At 50.1% G+C, this 19663-nt stretch overlaps 3 protein-coding genes across 3 annotated transcripts; 2 read left to right on the top strand and 1 right to left on the bottom strand.

Moving 5' to 3' along the window:
* Positions 1-2787: 2787 nt before the first annotated feature.
* On the top strand, positions 2788-3363 carry NEUTE1DRAFT_106543 (uncharacterized protein; the record flags this gene model as incomplete). The annotated part of the gene is made up of 2 exons (XM_009858934.1): positions 2788-2900; positions 2955-3363. 2 exons carry the CDS (start codon positions 2788-2790, stop codon positions 3361-3363), a joined length of 522 nt encoding a protein of 173 aa, XP_009857236.1.
* A 601-nt stretch (positions 3364-3964) lies between these two features.
* NEUTE1DRAFT_106542 (uncharacterized protein) lies at positions 3965-4579 on the bottom strand (the record flags this gene model as incomplete). The annotated part of the gene is made up of 3 exons (XM_009858933.1): positions 3965-4048; positions 4094-4446; positions 4573-4579. 3 exons carry the CDS (start codon positions 4577-4579, stop codon positions 3965-3967), a joined length of 444 nt encoding a protein of 147 aa, XP_009857235.1.
* A 9565-nt stretch (positions 4580-14144) lies between these two features.
* On the top strand, positions 14145-19010 carry NEUTE1DRAFT_74455 (uncharacterized protein; the record flags this gene model as incomplete). The annotated part of the gene is made up of 5 exons (XM_009858932.1): positions 14145-14946; positions 15011-15870; positions 15925-16191; positions 16253-17749; positions 17802-19010. 5 exons carry the CDS (start codon positions 14145-14147, stop codon positions 18270-18272), a joined length of 3897 nt encoding a protein of 1298 aa, XP_009857234.1.
* Between the last annotated feature and the right edge of the window lie 653 nt (positions 19011-19663).

Raw genomic sequence — 19663 nt, 5'->3', positions numbered from 1 at the left:
TGTTTTTTGTCAAATTCATTCTCGCACGCATAAAAATGAGAGTCTAGATACGTTTCCTCACTAAAGTAAAGTTCCCTCATGATTATATCACAGCAGTCTTCATGGAAACAACAGCTTAATCATCACTGCAGGGGCAGGCAGGAAGGAAGGAAGGAAGGACCAGCCAAGATCTTACTTCTCTTCCTTTTTCTTCGTTGCCTTTCGGAAGCAGAACCGAGTGGTGAGTAATCAGTCTAAAAAAAAAAAAAAAAAAAAAAAAAAAAATTTGAAATGAAAAAAAAAGAAAGGAAAAGAAAGCGACCAGTTCCAGAGAGAAGAAGTGACTGAATGGACCGGCAGACGGACGGACAGATGGATGCATGGATGGATGAATGCATGAATGGTAGTGTGAGGTATGTGATTTGAGCCGCTGCCTGGGGCGCCTAACGAGAAAAAAAAAAACAAGAAAAAAAAAAAAAAAAAGCCGAACTGAGACATTCTAGAAACTTGGTTGGATTATCATTACCCAAAGAGGCAAAGAAGTACGCAAGAGAAAAGCGAGAAAAGAGCGAAAGAAAAGCGAGAAGAGAGCGAAGAGGGCGAAGAAAAAAGAAAGAACGACAGAGAGAAAGGAAGGAAGGAAGGAACCCTCAAAGAGTAAAGAGTAGGTAGGGACGAGCTCTTATCATCATTAAGCAAGAATCACGAGCAGCAGAGGGGGAAGAAGAAGAAGAAGAAGAAGAAGAAGAAGAAGCTGAGGGGACTCTCAAACAAATAGCATTCGTCGCAAAGGAGCGGCGGAGAGGGAAGAACTGCGCAAGAGCTGGGTTCACTTACCTCTCTCTACCTCCACCTTATATATATTTATATAGTATATGTGTTGATTTCTGGTTAGTGCGTAAGATGTCAGGCACATGTCAAACTTATCGCTTTGCACGAACGTTTGATGATGTTCATTCACATTGATTCATTAATGTTCTAGCAGAGTTCAGGTTTCAGTCTAAGTCCGGCCAGCTCGTGTTGAACTTAGGTTTGTACTTGAGTCCAACTTGGCATGGTCCCTCTTGCCTGTCTCATGAATGCCTTGGGCAGTGATGATGCCCAGGAGGTGTTTCTAACTCACGTGTTCTTCGCTCTAATGTAGTGGTTATTTGGAAAGGATGCCGTTACTCACTAATTCTAGTTTCTTCTGATCCTAATGTTTTAGTGTCTCGGGAATTGTGGATATGTCACCGATATCCTTAATAAAAAGAAGGGAATGAAGCTTGTCCCATTGCCATAATACCTATTTAAACAAAAAAAGACGCATACAGCGAGCTCCTCATATCCCCCAAAGCAGAGAAGACCTACAAAACTATCCATCCCCCTTGGACACACGGAACTATAGCAAAAGTCTGACGAACAATGTATGTATTTAATCATTCATTCACGACAACTATACATTGTCAATACTACCTACGCAGGTGAAGCCCGCGATAACTGCTCGTACACAACCCCGTATGCCTTGGGAATGTTCCGAGGTCGTCTGGCTAGAAACCTAGATGTCAGTGGATTAGCTTACGACTGACTGTGGTAGACCCAACCGCTGCTGCCGCCGCCCGCGTGTGCTTAGGCCTACTTACTGGACTTCATGGACTTGGATGATCAATCTGATTGGCAACATGGGGAGGTTTAGAACGAGTATCTGCCTAAGGAATTACTCAAGGCGGAGACTCGTGATATAGGAAAGAAGTGGTGGTGAAGAGGATGACTGTTACGAAAACTGTCCACAGCCGACGAACTTGGGTCTAAATATAGAGAATGACAACGAGGACATATATGGTACGACGTGGATGGAAGTATGGATAGAAAAGGGGATGGGAATCCGTAATAGTGATGAAGACAGTGGTGATGACATGAGAAAGGAGGGAGAACGTGATTTTAAAAAAAATTAAGTGTGATAATGGAACAAAGTGGTGGAGGCATTCACGACAACAATAGAAGATATGGTAGTAAAGGGAGTGGATCAAAGAATAAAGCAAGGTTAAGAGTCAGACCTGGTAAGCTATTATTGAGGTACCTACCTCGAACGGTTATCAGACAAGGGAGAAAACATGCGGTTAACGAAGCTTTAAAATGGTTAGGGTTGTACGTCTAACTATGTCTGTGCCAACAGGCCTTTGTTGGTGACCCCTTTTCCCGGAAGACCAAGTAAACAAACCTTGGCCAAATGAAAGGTTCCGCGTACACACTTCTGATGGACCGGGAAAAGCCGAGAACAGACTGATCGATTTATAGCAATTTTGTGTCTTTCAAAAGGTCCAAAGACGTCAAGTCACTACCAGCCAGCCGCTGCTCATCCACCAACTCGCCAACGGCGTTCTCTTCAGTCTTGTAGAAAATTCGGAGATTGGTGACCCACGAAATGTCAAAGTTGATGACGAAGCGCAAACGGACAGACTAGGTAGGTAAGCAACACTCTGCCCGCGTCAGATCCGGTGGTTGTCGTCTTCGTGATGTATCGCTGTCAAGGGGGGTGGATTCGGAAGGGTGGTTAAAAGAGGAGTGTCCCGGTGCTATGGCGGTGCATTTGACGAGCCTTCATCAGCATCGTCGTCTACCCCCCCCTTTTCAAAGACATCAAGACACCAAAGTCAAGAACACAAAGAAGTGGGTTATCCTGCCTGCCCTTGATGATGTTCCTGGTGAAACTTGACGGATCAAGTACCACACCACTAACACACCTACCTACCAGTAGCACTTGCCAAACCTAACCCGGGCAACCAAGAGGTACCTACTCACCGCAGCCGCAACAAACAAAGACCAACAATGTGCGTAAAAGACTACCCCATCTACGCCTGCGGGAAAGAACTATTTCCCGGGCCCGCTCCAAACCGAGAGTACCCCTGCGGCAAAAACTGCAAGAGTTGGGAAATCGGTCGGTACCAGTCTGAGCAGTATTGCATGAGTTCGCGCTGTGATGTTTGTATTCAAAGGATACAGCCCAAGACGGCGAAGTGGACGGATCCGCGGCATTCCCGGTATTATGATTCATATGGGATTGTTCCTCCTGCGAGTGGTGGTGGTGGACAGGTTGATCCGGGGTATGGTGGTGATCCGTCGGGTTATGGAGGTTATGGAGGTTATGGTGGACAAGTTGATCCAGGATACGGAGGCGGTGGCTACGGTGGAGGAGATCCCTCGGGTTATGGTGGTTACGGAGGTGGTGATCCTTCGGGCTCGGGACACGGCGGTGGTAGCGTCCCTCCTAACCCAATGCCGCGCCCAAATCCGAATCCGTTCGCTGGCGACAACCCGCCGCCGCTGCCTTCATGGCTGAGATATGACGAGGAAAAGAAGGGAAGTAAGAAGAGTAAGGGGAAGAGTTATCGGAAGCATAGGTAAAGTTGATATGGGCAAGGAAAATAGGGAGAGAGAAAGATGAGGGAATGAAAGAAGGGAAAGGGGGAGAAAAGAGTGAGTGAGTGAAAGATACATGGGTGATGAACTGGAGGTGAAAGGAAAATGAAGGGATTCATCGAAGAGGAATATGGCAGATGATGGGAAGGGAATGTGTAAGAAGAAGGAAACAGAATGAGAAGTAGAAGGAAAGCATGGAAGATGAAGGGAATAAAGATGAATGGCTACTAGATACCCAAATATCAGAATATGCCGTCAGCAGAGTTGACGTTGCTCAACTTGGTACCAATATCAAGTCTCTGCATGCATCAACGACACAGAGTCCACATGCACATATGCATATGCATTTGCATTTGCATTTGCAGCACACGTGCTCACGTTACCACGAAAAAGAGGTAAAAACAGCGTTGCAATCATTCTGCTTATACTTGGGTAACTTCGTTGCCACACAGAACTAGACAGACGCACTTTCCACTTTCCCCTTTCTCCCTCATCTATTCAATTTCCCCATGTTTGGGATTTACAGACTCCAAGCTAAACGTCACAACTATTCACCTTCATTAGACTTAATCACCTTGTCAACAACCTACCGACGATATCTCACCACAATCGTCGGAGGCGGGCACCCTTGACTGCCGCCGCCATACGGTGGGAAAGGTGGAAAGAAGGGCTAACCCAAAAACGGGGCTGGAGGTGCTGACATAGGACGCAACACCGGGTTGCTGTATCCTTGGTAATAGCCGCTGCCAGTGTTGTGATACGGTTGAAGGAAGGGAGGCAACGGCGCCGGATTGTATCCACCATGCACCGGACAAGCCACGGACGGCCCCGACGGGGGCATCGGAGAAAAGCCGGCATATCCACCGCCGTATCCACCGCCATACCTACTATACGTAGTAGTATTACCACCACCGGCACTACTGTAACCTACACCCGAGGCTGAACTACCACCACCGCTATAGTTATTACTAGCATGAGCACTATAATTCCACTTCCAATTAGCAATTTTCACTTGGCCCTTGTCAAACATGTTCCGTATCGCTGTTGAGCAGCGAACATTACCGCAGTCTGTTGGGAGCTCGTAGTAACCGGAACCCCAGGAGTGTTCTGGGCAACTGTTTCCGCAGGACTCGGTGCGGGTGCTTTGGGCAGGGATTTGTTCGTGCCCGCAGGAGTAGACGGGCCAAAGCTTGCGGCACATTGTGTTACTATGGGTTAGTTCTTGTGGTGAATTCTGTTGGAGTTGGATTGGGTTGGATGAGGATATGATATTGCTGGCGGTGAGGGTTTCAAACGGTTACTTTCAAATATGGGAGATTGTCATGGTTGAAGATGCCTGCCTGCCTAGCTTTGGACATGATGCATCATCGACCAGAATCAGGTACGTGACATTGGAAATATCATACTTGCGAAGCGCATGTTGGTTTGTCTTTCCAATGCATCAGTCAGTGACACACCACTTTGTGGCAAATGTCCGGCTCGGATGCTCTTGTTTAAGGATTCCTAGCAAGGAAGTGGTGTTGATAGTTGAGTCGAGATCAAAACAAACAGGGAGCTAGAAGTGCCCCCCCAAGACACTCGACAACTGCATGATATTCTTCGATGATGCACGCAAACCAGAATTACATCTGTACTCTATGATATCTGTCGTTTGTGTTCGTCGGTGCTTGCCAGCGTTCTATGTTCACTTCATCTTGCAAAGCGGACAGCAGCACCCCATTGTTATGTGAACCTTTGGCACTGGTCAAATTCTCACGATATACTTCTATGTATCTACCCACGACTATTCACTTTGCAAAGCAGAGGTTATAGGTACTCTCGGCGTCATTGGCCCAGGTAGGGTATCACCGATATCGGGTTCCTTTGTACATACAATACATAGGTAAGGTAAGTATGTAGGCATGTGAGGCTATATCTATGTATATAAATAGGTAGTATGGTAGTGACCCCCAACCCCTTTACCCTGGCCTCGATCGCTCGCTCGCTCGCTCACTCGCTTATCAAGAAAAACTAACTCACCGAGAGTTCACCGTCTCACGGAATGAAACCTACCTCTACCTTCCTGATCTTACCGAGAAACACCATCTTTTTTTTTTTTTTTTTTTTTTTTTTTTTTCCCCTTCGAGACGTGTCTTCTCGACCCGACCCTGCTGGCTAGATCTGATCTCCGAGACTGCCTTTGCTTCCTTCCTTTCGTTTTCCCCCATTTTCGCACATACATGTAGTCCCCGGTTCTTTCACATGGACCCCCCTCCCCTCCCCTCTGTCCCTTGCGGTTACGGCGCCAGTGAGAAGAGAGAGAAGACATGACACGACACTCTCAACTCAACTCGGACGGACCCTATGTCTCTCGGTGGGGGTACAATGGAGGCTATGTATGTACCTCTATCCCATCCATGTACGTACATATGTACTATGTAACCTTAACTGTGGCTTGACTTGACTTGACGGGGGAATGAATGATTCCATCGTCGCAATTCGTCTTCCCTCCCCCCCTGCTTGGTACCTAAAAACCAAAAAGCGAACCGCAACCCCAACCCCCGGGTAACATGGGATGATGTTATAGCCTCACTTTTTTTTGCCTTGCACTTTTTTCTCTTTTCTTTCAAAATCCACACTTCAGCTTGAGGGGTACTGCATATGTATGTATAAGTGAAATTCGTGCGTGAGGCTCGGTTCATGTGAAGGCTTTCCTTCCCTTTCCTAGAGGTAATGACATCCGTCTTTCGCAAAGTGTCACAACGACGAATGAATGAGTGAGTGCCGCCCAGTGAGAACAGGTATGTAGGTAAGTAGGTAGGTAAGTGGTATCGTATTCAGCGGGAGGTATGTAGTGGTGTTGTTGTTATGTAGTGTCGGCGTAGTAACGGCCAAGTACGTAGAGGTATAGTCCCGGAAGCTCACAAGTCCAACAAATCCAACCGCTTATACCATGCCCTTTCATGTACCAAACCAGACGCTCTGGGCTCTCCTCGTCGTTCGGAACCATGACTTTCGTTTAAGGACTCCAGACTAATTCCCGGCGCGAAAGCTGATGCCAACCAAGCTTGCGATGTTGACTTCCACCTTCCAACTTACCATGTACGAAACTTGATCTTGACTGTCAATTTATACATTACATAGTGTGTATGACCCTACACTACCTACGTAGGTAGGTATATAGCCAATTTAGAACCAAAACACATGTATGTACTGCGTAGGTTTTTATCCGGCCCGGATTCCCGATAAGTAGGTATGCATCCGTATCATACCTACCTACCGACAGCGAGCCGTCCTTGACAACTGCAACTTCCGTTTGTTCGTATTCGAACCACGAGCAAAAAAAATAAAAAAATAAAAAAAAAAAACCTGGGGTTCCCCAGCAGCCCCCCCCTCCCTTCCCCTTCTGGGTCCCGAATGCTCCGCCAGATGGCTTGGCAGACCGAATGGGTTTCTCAATAAAAAACATGGCGAGTTGGATACCTATCCTATCCTATGCTATGCTATGCGAGAAGGGTTCAACCTTTGTTTTCGCTTCTTTTTTTTCTTCTTTCCTTTTTGCCCTGTTCTGTTTGTTTTTTTCCCTTCCATTTATACCTCCTTGTTAAGGCCTTCCCTTCACAGCCTTGACATGGCGGATTTTCTAATATCCGTCCTCCCGCCGAAAGATCATTATAACGAATTCGTTTCTTGCGCGCGCACGCTTCCTTCTTCTCTCTTTATACGCACTACACTACACTACACTACACTACACTACACTACACTACACTACATACTCCGTCTTCTAGTCTAGACTACTAGGTAGTAGCCAGTCCTTGGCGTTAATGATCTTACTTACATATCAGACCATCCACGTTACACAAGATGAGTGAGCTTGGCGCACTACACGACACGACACGACACTGTGTGAAAGAAGCATCCCAGCAACCAGTTACACTACTCTTCTTTATTGTTGCCAAGATGCCCCAAGATTGAAAGCGTTCCTTTTTCGGTCTTCGTTCATTATGTATGGGTAATGAATGTGGTAAGGAGGCCACGTGAGCATTTCCCTCATCAGTGAATGGTCTGAGATACATTACTAGCTAGCTAGGTATCCCAATAGCATCATCTTGGTTTGTTTCTGTCAACAGTTCCTACGTTTAGCGCCTACCTATTTACCAACCCCTATATCCTCTCTAACTTCTCTACATACCCGCATGCCATGCCATGCCATGCTGCCGCTACACACGACGAAACGAACTCCATCGAGCCATCGTTGGACATCCTGGCATGTATGTACGTAGTGACATACACTAAGGAAGCGGCCCTCCCTGGCTCCGGATGATGTGACCGATATCAGATCAAGATCAGCACTGGCGATAAGGAGAACAAGAAAAATAAAATAAAAGAGGGGTGACAGCCAAGACAACCGAAAAAAAGGAGAAACGTGAAAGAAAATTCGACATACGTGCCTACACACGGTACTGTACACTAGTTTGGATCGGAGACTTTGAGCCTCCCGCGGCAGGCACTCCCGGCATCCCGATTCCTGTGACACTACACTAGACACGTTTTAGCTTGCTCCGGCTCCGAGAAACCCCCTTGATCGCTTGATTCCTTGCACTGCTGAGGGTTGGCAAGGAAGAGCAAAAAAAAAAAAAAAAAAGATTGGTCGCTTGGGTGTTTAGGTCCCTTGTGGGAGCGAGTCACTGGGTGGGGTTGGATGTTTACTAAGAGGTTGCCAGATACACAATGTTTGGGTTGGCTTGGCATTGTGATAGGGGTCTCTACCACTAGCGTCCGCGAGTCCGTTGTTTCACTAACTGGTGCGGATCTGTTTCCTGTGAGTGGTGATTGCATGTGCAACGTTAAAACGGTGATAGTATAGGGCTATGTATTTCCCAGCGAGCCCACACTGCGAGCTTCAATTCGCCACTTTTCAGGGTGTCGATATGGCGGCCGCAGAGAGGAAAGAGACGGTTTTGGTTCGGTTTGCCAGACCATGTGGAATGTGGAGAGGTGAGTGAAGGGTGTGTGCTGGGACTAGAGACCAATAACGTTGCCGGTATCCGACTGAACGAGCAAAGAAAAATATGAAATCAAGGCTTGGCGCTTGATTGATCGCGGAAAATAGCTCGAGCGTTGTGTCTTCATGGACAATACCACAAGCCGTAACCCTTGAACAACCACCCACTTGGTGTGTTTGGGCACGCGAGGCAGAGGAGACAAGGGTGCATGTTAGCTTCCGGGGTCTTTGAGAAGCTCGAAAAGGGAAACTAGAGACAAAGCGAGGAACACATCCGGTTGGGCCCATCTGGGCATTCGCGTAGTGTTAGCGATCCGAGGCTGGATTTGTCCAGCCACGAGCTGCTTTTTTGTCTTCTTTCCCTTTGGCCTCGTTCGGTTCTCACATTTGCTGCCCGGCCAAATACAGGCAAGATCGGACATTCGGGAGGTAACCAACACACCAGACAGATGAGTGGATGTGGATGACAATGTCTCTTGATACAGCCATGTCGGCTTGGGTTTAAGTGAAGGCGTGTCGCTCTTGTGCCTTAATCACAAGATAAAACAGACGAACGGCCTTATCGCAATTTGTCGATCGCCCCGGCTGTCGATAAGTATGGCCTTTGGTTTTTTTTTTGTCCCCTGTGCTCCCTTTCACCCACGCGCTATTCGACTGACAAGTGGACAAAAGGGGATAAAGAGAGCAAAAGAGGTCGAGTCTGGATTCGGGGATCGACATTCGCCACCTGACCGCTTTTCAGGGTCCTGGGGATAGGACTTCTAAGGGTTCTGGAAGGCCTCAAGTGCGAATACGTACTGTGTCCCTGGTGTTTTGTTGTCTGCGAGTTGGCCTTGAGTTGCCAGCCTCCATTCGGATGTCAAGCCGTTTCGTAGCAGCTGGTAAACAGCAAGCGAAACCAATCCGCAATATTGTGCAGTCACGTGAGAGATAATCAAGCCTTCCGATACTGCACAGGTAGGGGATCCCCATCAGTGCCCGCCTATGTCAGCTCCAGATCCACGTTTTCGTCTTGGTGCTTAGCTGTTAATGGTAGACACTATTTTTGATGAGGCTAGACTTGGACGAGGCTGGGACACTGGATACCAGACGAGCAAGCACATCTTAAGTGGTGAAATAAGGTAATTTACCTTGAGCGCATACAAAATCGTTTTCTCTTGTTGTTAAAGTCATGATGCCTCTCTGGATTTCTCCGCCAGCTGATGCTTGACTCGAGACGTAAAGCGGGAGCTGGACGGAGCTCTGGTTGGGGAAGTCGGATACAATGGTAAATTCGGCTACAAGGGTCAAAGTATCGCGATTGCCGCCATCGTCATGGCTGGAAGCGTATACTGCCTAGGCTTGTTTCGGCATCAGGCAAGTCCAGCCATGTCTTGCAGTGGTCTCTGTTTCCACGTCGTCAATTCATCAAACCTTCACCGCCGCGACTTCCATCTGAAAGAGAGAAAAAAAAAATATGTCTCGCTGGCCAGGGTTCGGTCGTTCTGGGCGCCAAAGGGTGCCGTCCCAATGGCGGCTTTCGCGAGAAGAAACGAAAAGCCAGCACTGACGTAGGTGGCTGGCAATACACACTTTGAGACGAGGGGAAGCTCCAAGAAGTGTTGGGCATCGGCCGGGTCGCCCGTTGGGAGAGATCCAGAAAATGGCCTGAGGAAAACTGGAAGGAGGGGTAAAATAAGTATCGACAGGTGTAGGAAGAGTAAATAATGGGGTCTGTCGCGTGCCTGCAGATGAAATCGATTTTGACATGTTGTCGATCCGGTCCATGATCTCGATCGCATCTCTTTTGGCCCGTCAAGTGTAGTGGTAGCAGTGGTCAATTTCCATGGCAATCGTTCGAACGTGTATAGGGAACCTTGCGAGCGCAAAAAAGCAAACTGAGCAGTTACATAGGTAGTGGATGTGTTGTGGAATGGAAGGAACTGAAAGGTGTTGGCACTTGCGCTTTCTCCGTCGGTCAGTGTGACGGGGCAATCATGTGCGAGAAGCCCTAGGTCCCTAGGAAAGCGACTAGAGTCTAGCCGTTTATGGGTTGGTGTACAGTACCTGGCTGACTGTACACACTGCAAAAGTTGGGGAAGGAGACTCCAACGACGCTTCTTGCTGCATGGGTGTCTTTGGATGCCCAGCACTGACTGCATCGTCAGCTTTCAGTGGTCCTTCAGTTGGGTCGCAACGTCAAAACACGTTGGGCCTTGAAACTCCCACGAGATGCCGACGGGTTCGGGGAGGCTCAAAGTCTAGAACTGCTTTGCCTTGGCTGCTTGTACAGGGCAGAGCTGGAACTGCCCGCTGGAGCACACGGTTCCATCCCGAGATGCGAACTGCGAACTGAGGCTCACCTTTGTCATCTCGCGTGGGACAGAGGGAGTGATATGTATATACACTGCATAATAGCCAAGGCTTACCTGACAAGGGCCGGCGGGCTGTCATGTTCTCGTCTCTGGATGGCTCAGCAGGCCTTGGGAGCATCTGGAGCCGAGGCTAGTAGAATCTCTAAAGCTGTTTGGCGTCCGCTGTTGATATTGGCGTCTTATTTATTGAAAAAAAGCGGCTGGCTACCCCTCTATTGACATGCCTTGCCTGGCAACTGAAACCTGTTGCAACGCAGGCAATATTTCCACCGCCATACTTATATTATATGTAGGTAGTCGACCGAAGGCAACGAAAGCCGGGGGAAACAATCCGGCCTGTTCAACGTGATGTCTGTATCGATGTGTACGACCTTGAAGTGGTGGCGTCGAGCAACCCCGCAACCCGTTTCAGGCGACGACTCGCTCGCTGACTGCTGGGGGAGTGTAGTATATGTAGCTACACATAAGATACTTAGCAACCAGTGATCTCCATGGCATCGATCGATCGTTGGTTGATGGGAGATTAGTGCATCCCTATGGCCTTTCTTCAAAGACGCTCGATTACTGGCGATCCGGCGACCATGCCCAGCCGACCAGATGCGCAATAGAAGCCAGAAACGGCTTCTTACAGAATCAACTAAAGCATGACCTAACTGCCTTGACTGCTAAGACTCCAAGTCGTACATCAAAAAGAGTCTTGTGCAAGGCGCCTTGTGTGCCATCGCGTGCGGGTATCCCATGCGTGCCATCGGCCAGCTGCCTGACCACAGTAGGTGACCTTGGATCCCTTGCTCCCTTTGCAATCGAGATCGGGCCCGAGATGGAAAACGTGAGATGAGGATGGTGTTTCGAGTGGTGAATGTCAGCTATGACCCCGAGTTTCCAAGATTCCGATCTGGAGTTTGCGGCCTAGAGGGAGGGGCGCTCTCGTTAAGAAGATGTCTAGGTCAATGGTTTCTTTGCGTCCCCTTGATGCCTTTCCTTATCCCAACTCTCCAAACATGCACGATCAGATCCTTCCGTCCTGAAGAGTCCCAGGCACGTCCTGGTTCCCGAGCGGAAACACCCCGTCACGGCGGCTGTCTGTCTGTGTGTTCGCCGTCCGTCCCTCCGTCTCCGTCGGAACGGACCACGAGATAGGACGAGTCAGGCACGTGTCAGGCTCGAGGCGTGCAGGTAGCGTGTGAAGTGTTGCCGCTCATACTGTCCCAACCGTGCACCACCAGTCTGCAGCCTTTGATACCACCTGCACGGCACTGGATTTCGGAGTCCGGACGGTGGCCGCCGAGTGGCAGGAAGAAGATGACTGAGTTATCAGATGAACAAGTTCGGATCAACAGTTGACGACTGATGAGCTCTTGGTCATGAATGTGGACGACTCGATGTGAGAAGTGAGCCCCAAGATATGATGCTCAAAGGGTCCCATACATACTGCGTAGTGTACATCAAGTGGTACATACGCGCAAAGCACAGACCACACAATATATCTACCCTCAGGTCCCAAGGGGCCAAGCACGGCAGCACCACAAGCAACCAAGAAGAGTTCAGTTCAGTTGCCTGCCTTGCCGTGCAGGAAGCGCAGCCAGCGCTGATCCCTCCCTTACTCGGCGCACTCGGCCGGCAAACAACCCCACCAGCCCACCCCCATCCCGTTTCTGCGGCCTCTCGTCTCTCTTCCTTGCGCGGCTGTGAAGCATGGAAATCAACTGAAGAGCCAAAGGGGAGGAAGACCTGAAGAGATTAGGTACCAAACACACACTCGAGAGGCTTCGTTCTCTCTGCCCGTGACTTTGACCCTGCCTGGTGTTTGACCTCGCCCAGCAACAACAACAACAACAACAACAACAATAACAACAGACCACTCCGGCCAAGTCTCAGACCTTGGATCCGCCCTCCACCCTCGTCGTCCGCGCGCCGCCATTATCCTTGTTGGCCATCGTCGGCCCTGTCCCTTTCTCATCCCATCCGTTTTCCCTTTCAGAATTTCCCCATCCACGTGCCATCCATCTTCTCGACGACGAAGCCCTTTTCCGCACTTGATTTACCTGAACGCTCCGTCCACAGTACACTGTACAAGAGTCCCCAAATCGTCAACCTCGACCTCCCTAGGTAGCAACTTGGAAAAGAGAATGAAGAGAGAGTCGACTGATGGGATAGGCAAAACAGTTGGGAACGAAAAAGAAAAGAAACAAAAACCAAAGCGACGCTAGGAACGAAGTGCAGTGGTCAACGGCACCAAAACCATACCCGATTCATTCAGCCATTCAACGCTCGGCGGGCGCCCCTGTTCCCCGTCGCACGGCACTAACACAACTAGCACTGTGCTCCTCCTCCTCTAGCGCTCCGACGGACTCTGCACCTGGAGTTTACAGACTGACACTGCAGTGCCCTGCTGCGGCCCCGACGAGTCTGTCTTTGGTCTCCAGTCCCGTTCCAGTCCCGTCCATCCAGGAGCCAGTGATCTGATCCCATTCAACCCAGTCGACCCAGTCCGCGCCCGCTGCCAGCCAGTCGAGTCCAGGCACCGCTCGATAACTCTCCTCTTTCTCCGCCTCACTCTCCCAACCACAGTCCACCCACCGGGCCACCACCATTCAACCACCACCACGGCCCGGACTTCTTCAACCGCAGCAGCGCAAGGAGCCAGGCCCAGCAACAGATCAGCTCTCAGCAGCAGCAGCAGCAGCAGTGCCAGCCCAGTCCAGTCCGCAGTCCGCCCGCAGTCGTCAACGACTAGACTAGGTGACTGAACCTGAGGACGAGACTAGACTCGCTACCTACCTACCTACCTACCTACCCACCGCTGTCGCTGTCCCCAGTCAATCCTACTACCTGACCTACCTTAGCCACGGAGAAAAAGGCGACCAAAACAGGCAAACAAAATCTCCTACTGCCTCCTCGCACCGAGGCGCACGTCGAGTCTCCGAGCCTGAAGCCTCCTCCGTCCAGCTCCAGCTCCCGCTCTCCTTTCGCGATACAATCCTTTTTGAAAAACACAATTCCCACCCATCGCGGCGGGATACCTATCTACAAACAGTGAGCCCACTCCCCACCAGCACTGTTCTTTCGTCTGAAACTGTCAATTATACGCACGCGCTTGCATTCTTCACACCTTTGCTGACGATCTCCTGCTTCAAGACCACCACAAACCCGACGCTCTGCATTGCAATTTCGCAACATAACCACATCAAGCTACCCAACCAGCAACACAGCCCAGAGACCAGAGATCGATTACAACGCCGCTCCCTATTCTCTCGAGTCCATCTCCCATCTCGATTCAATTGAAACCAACTTCTTAGAGACCCGCAAACGCCCATGAAGTCGCAAGAGTCGATTGTTACCCACTAGCTTCCGCGCCTTGCCCGACTGCGTTTCCTGCTCTATTCCGTCCCCAAGGCTCACGGCGCCAACGGCCGTAGCCCACAATCATGACTGACGGACCAACTCTCGCAGCTATTGCTGCTCTCGTCAAATCCCTGGCCGTCGACCCGGCCACTACCCAGACCTCTGGACTTCGCCCAAGCACCCATGTCAGGCTTCCCGGTCCGTATACCCGTGAGAAGGGTGATTTGGAGCGTGAGCTCTCGGCTCTTGTTGTCCGCATAGAGCAGCTGGAGACTGCCGCCATCGCTGCCTCTCCTCCAGCTATGCCCGATACACCAAATGCGCCAACCGATGCGCTGTTTTCAAACGGCACCCTTTCGCCATCCTCGGAAACGCCTGATGCCCGCTACCCCGCTCCGCTACCGCGGAATGGCTTCATCGACGAGGCCCTGGAGGGTCTCCGCGAACATGTCGACGACCAGTCCAAGCTGCTTGACAGCCAGCGTCAGGAGCTTGCTGGTGTCAACGCCCAGCTGATTGAGCAAAAGCAACTTCAGGAAAAGGCTCTGGCTATTATTGAACAGGAACGGGTTGCCACCCTTGAGCGGGAACTCTGGAAGCATCAAAAGGCCAACGAGGCCTTCCAAAAGGCTCTCCGAGAAATCGGTGAGATTGTCACTGCCGTCGCCAGGGGTGATTTGTCCAAAAAGGTCCGGATGAACTCGGTGGAAATGGACCCGGAAATCACCACCTTCAAGCGTACGATAAACACAATGATGGACCAGCTGCAAGTCTTCTCCAGCGAAGTCTCGCGTGTCGCTCGTGAAGTCGGAACCGAGGGTATTCTCGGTGGTCAAGCTCAGATCGAAGGCGTTGACGGCACCTGGAAGGAACTCACAGACAACGGTATGTTTGATCCCATCTTGACAACCGCAGCAGCAGTGGCCTACGTGTACTGACCATCATCTAGTCAACGTCATGGCCCAGAATCTTACCGACCAAGTGCGAGAGATTGCTTCCGTAACGACTGCTGTCGCTCATGGCGATCTTACCAAGAAAATCGAGCGTCCCGCCAAGGGTGAAATACTTCAACTTCAACAAACCATCAACACAATGGTGGATCAGCTACGGACTTTTGCCTCTGAAGTTACACGTGTCGCCAGAGATGTCGGTACCGAGGGTATCCTCGGTGGTCAAGCCGACGTTGAAGGAGTCCAGGGCATGTGGAACGAACTTACGGTTAATGTGAACGCCATGGCCAACAATCTAACAACCCAAGTCAGAGATATCATCAAGGTTACTACCGCTGTCGCCAAGGGTGACCTTACTCAAAAAGTACAAGCTGAATGCCGCGGTGAGATTTTCGAACTGAAGAAGACTATCAACTCTATGGTGGACCAACTACAACAATTCGCTCGGGAAGTTACAAAGATCGCCAGGGAAGTCGGAACCGAAGGAAGGCTCGGTGGGCAGGCCACTGTTCACGATGTTCAGGGTACTTGGAGGGACCTCACCGAAAATGTCAACGGCATGGCCATGAATTTGACCACACAGGTGCGAGAAATCGCAAAGGTTACTACAGCCGTCGCCAAGGGTGATTTGACCAAGAAGATTGGGGTCGAGGTTCAGGGTGAAATCCTGGATTTGAAGAACACCATCAACACCATGGTTGACCGCCTTGGTACTTTCGCTTTCGAGGTCAGCAAGGTCGCCAGGGAAGTCGGCACTGATGGTACCTTGGGTGGTCAGGCACAGGTTGATAATGTGGAGGGCAAGTGGAAGGATCTCACAGAGAACGTCAACACCATGGCCAGCAACCTTACATCTCAGGTAAGCTGCTCCTAATGATCCTTTGCGCCATGCACTGTTTGCTAACTTTTACAGGTCCGTGGGATCTCTACCGTCACACAAGCCATTGCCAATGGTGATATGAGCCGCAAGATTGAAGTTGAAGCCAAGGGAGAGATACTCATACTCAAGGAGACTATCAACAACATGGTTGACCGACTCTCCATTTTCTGTAATGAGGTGCAGAGAGTCGCCAAGGATGTCGGTGTCGATGGTATCATGGGAGGACAAGCCGATGTTGCTGGCCTGAAGGGCAGGTGGAAGGAAATTACCACCGATGTCAACACAATGGCGAATAACTTGGTATGTCTCGCCGCCGCCAGCACCCTTGAACAGCACCCCTTTTTGCTAATGCCTCTTACAGACGGCTCAAGTGAGAGCTTTCGGCGACATCACGAATGCGGCAACAGACGGGGACTTTACAAAACTCGTCGAGGTAGAAGCCTCAGGCGAGATGGACGAACTCAAAAAGAAGATCAACCAGATGGTCTACAATTTGAGGGACAGTATTCAACGTAATACCCAGGCCAGGGAAGCCGCCGAACTGGCCAATAAGACCAAGTCCGAGTTTTTGGCGAACATGTCCCACGAAATACGCACACCCATGAACGGCATTATCGGCATGACACAACTTACTCTCGATACTGACCTGACACAGTATCAGAGAGAAATGCTCAACATTGTCAACTCCCTGGCCAACAGCTTACTGACTATCATTGACGACATTTTGGATCTGTCCAAGATCGAAGCTAGGCGTATGGTCATCGAAGAGATTCCTTATACGTTGCGTGGCACCGTCTTCAATGCGCTCAAGACTCTTGCCGTCAAGGCAAACGAGAAGTTCCTGGATCTTACGTATCGTGTTGACCATTCTGTACCTGACCACGTCGTCGGAGACTCCTTCAGGTTGCGCCAGATTATTCTTAACCTTGTTGGCAACGCTATCAAGTTCACCGAGCATGGTGAAGTCAGTCTTACCATCCAGAAGGCCTCTTCAGTACAGTGCAGCACCGAAGAGTACGCTATCGAGTTTGTCGTTTCCGACACTGGTATCGGTATCCCGGCGGACAAGCTGGATCTCATCTTCGACACTTTCCAGCAGGCCGATGGTTCAATGACTCGCAAGTTTGGCGGTACTGGTCTCGGTCTCTCCATTTCCAAGCGTCTCGTCAACCTCATGGGTGGTGACGTGTGGGTGAAGAGTGAGTATGGTAAGGGTAGCAAGTTCTTCTTCACCTGCGTGGTCCGCTTGGCCAACGACGATATCTCGTTGATCGCCAAGCAGCTCAACCCTTACAAGAGTCACCAGGTCCTGTTCATCGACAAGGGCCGCACCGGACATGGACCGGAGATCGCCAAGATGCTCCACGGCTTGGGCCTCGTTCCCATTGTCGTCGACTCGGAGAGGAATCCTGCGCTCGAGAAGGCCAGAGCTGCCGGCCAGGCGCCCTACGACGTCATCATTGTGGACTCGATCGAGGATGCAAGGCGCTTGCGGTCTGTTGACGACTTTAAGTACCTTCCCATCGTATTGCTAGCACCAGTCGTTCACGTCTCGCTAAAGTCTTGCCTTGACTTGGGTATCACATCGTACATGACGACGCCTTGTCAACTCATTGACCTCGGTAACGGCATGGTCCCTGCTCTTGAAAATAGGGCCACGCCGTCGTTGGCGGACAACACCAAATCTTTCGAGATCCTGCTTGCCGAAGACAACACGGTCAACCAGAGGCTCGCGGTCAAGATTCTGGAGAAGTATCACCACGTCGTCACCGTTGTTGGAAACGGTGAAGAAGCTGTTGAGGCCGTCAAGAGGAAAAAGTTCGATGTCATTCTTATGGACGTCCAGATGCCTATTATGGTGAGTCAAATCTGTTTTTCCAACCAAGAAACCGATGCTAACAATTCTATAGGGCGGTTTCGAAGCTACGGCCAAGATTCGCGAGTACGAGCGCAGCCTCGGAAGCCAGCGCACACCCATCATCGCCCTCACGGCGCACGCCATGATGGGTGACAGGGAAAAGTGTATCCAGGCACAGATGGACGAGTATCTCTCCAAGCCGCTGCAGCAGAACCATCTAATCCAGACCATTCTCAAGTGTGCGACGCTCGGCGGGCAACTACTCGAGAAGAACCGGGAGCGCGAGCTGACTCGTGCTGCCGATGCCGTCACAGGCGGCCGCCGCGACAACGGCATGTACTCTGCCAGCCAAGCCGCGCAGCACGCTGCGCTCCGCCCACCCCTCGCCACCAGGGGCCTCACTGCCGCCGACAGCCTTGTCTCCGGCCTGGAGAGCCCATCCATCGTGACGGCGGATAAGGAGGATCCTCTGAGCAGGGCACGTGCAAGCCTCTCCGAACCCAACATCCATAAAGCAAGCTAACCGTGTGGATGGGTCAATGTGACTTTTATTGGAGGATTTTAGCTGGTCATACGAGCACATACTACTCTTTGATCAACATCGCGTGCGATACACCAAGCAACCAACGGCCACGCCAATTCAACGTGGAAGAAGGTTTTTATGAGATGGGATGGAAGGAAAAAGAAACGAGGAGAGAAAGGGAGGAAGAAAGGATGGAAAGTGGATGGAGTCCGTGTTGTCTTTATCGTGTTGTGTGTTTTCTCTGTCCGGTACCCGGGTTCAAATCAGGTTTTTAAGGTCCAAAGGCGGTTTCTGTTATCAACAAGGCATTGAAATTATTACTTGCGGCTGGTTTGCTAGTTTTCAATTTTTGTATGTCTTGTTCCTCTGTCTCGTGTCTCTCTCGTATTTACTGGTTCGACTGTTGCTTTGCCATCGCTGCTAGTCTCGTCTTTGCCGGGGCTTGTTTGCTGCTGCTGCTGCTGCTGCTGCTGCCGCTCGTCTGTCTTTCTGCTGATCTGGCTTTCTGGCTTTTTTGGTTGTTGTCGTCTGGCTTGCTTGACTTTGATGGCTAAGAAATGGTTATCGACTTCCTGTACCTTACTTGGCCAGACCAAGGGGGACTTGTTGGGTTGCTGCTACGTCTCTCTATGGACTGACTGGAGTGGCTTCTCTCTTCTTAACGCTATTGCATGATACCTATACTACACTACCACTACTACTAATAAATCAGGAGTACAATGAACATGTATATCCTAGCACGTCATCCGAGTACATAACCGGGTGCTATGCTCGTTTGTTTGTTTGTTTGTTTGTTTGTTTGTTTCTTGCGCCTCACTCTTCACTTGAATAGGATAGGAAGGAAGGAAGTAATGACACACACTGCCATGTTATATCCATCTACCAGTTGAGAATTTAAAAACACAGACACCTCTCTCTCTCTCTCTCTACCTACATTTCATAGTAAGTAGTATTATGTCAAGTTTGTTCATACTTCCCCCTCGCCCCCATCCCGTCGTTCCCCTTTTTATATCAACAAACTAAATTATCTCCCTTGAACACACACTGACTGGGTACTGGGTACTGTGGGTACTGGATACTTGGATGCTGGGTAACCTACTACATATAAAACTGACTTGACCGCGCCGCTTGACCGCCCCTGGTCGAAGGACACTAGAGTATAATTAAGATGTAATCACTACCTTGCTTGCGCGTGTTACGTCCAGCACACATTAATTTCACACCGCGAACCACTTGTATGTAGCATCCGTGTGCATCATTGAGGCTCTTTGTAAAGAAGAAATCCCAACGTTTTCTTTTCTTCTGGGGGTCATATATCTACCTAAAGAAAGGCCCTTGCTTGCTTGCTTGCTATGAATCGAACCCAACTTCATCTTTCATCGAAGCGGAAA

The sequence above is a fragment of the Neurospora tetrasperma genome (assembly GCF_000213175.1).
Source record: "Neurospora tetrasperma FGSC 2508 unplaced genomic scaffold NEUTE1scaffold_81, whole genome shotgun sequence".
Classification (NCBI taxonomy): domain Eukaryota; kingdom Fungi; phylum Ascomycota; class Sordariomycetes; order Sordariales; family Sordariaceae; genus Neurospora; species Neurospora tetrasperma.
Note: the sequence above shows the minus strand (reverse complement) of the source record. Positions and strands in the feature narration are given on the sequence as shown.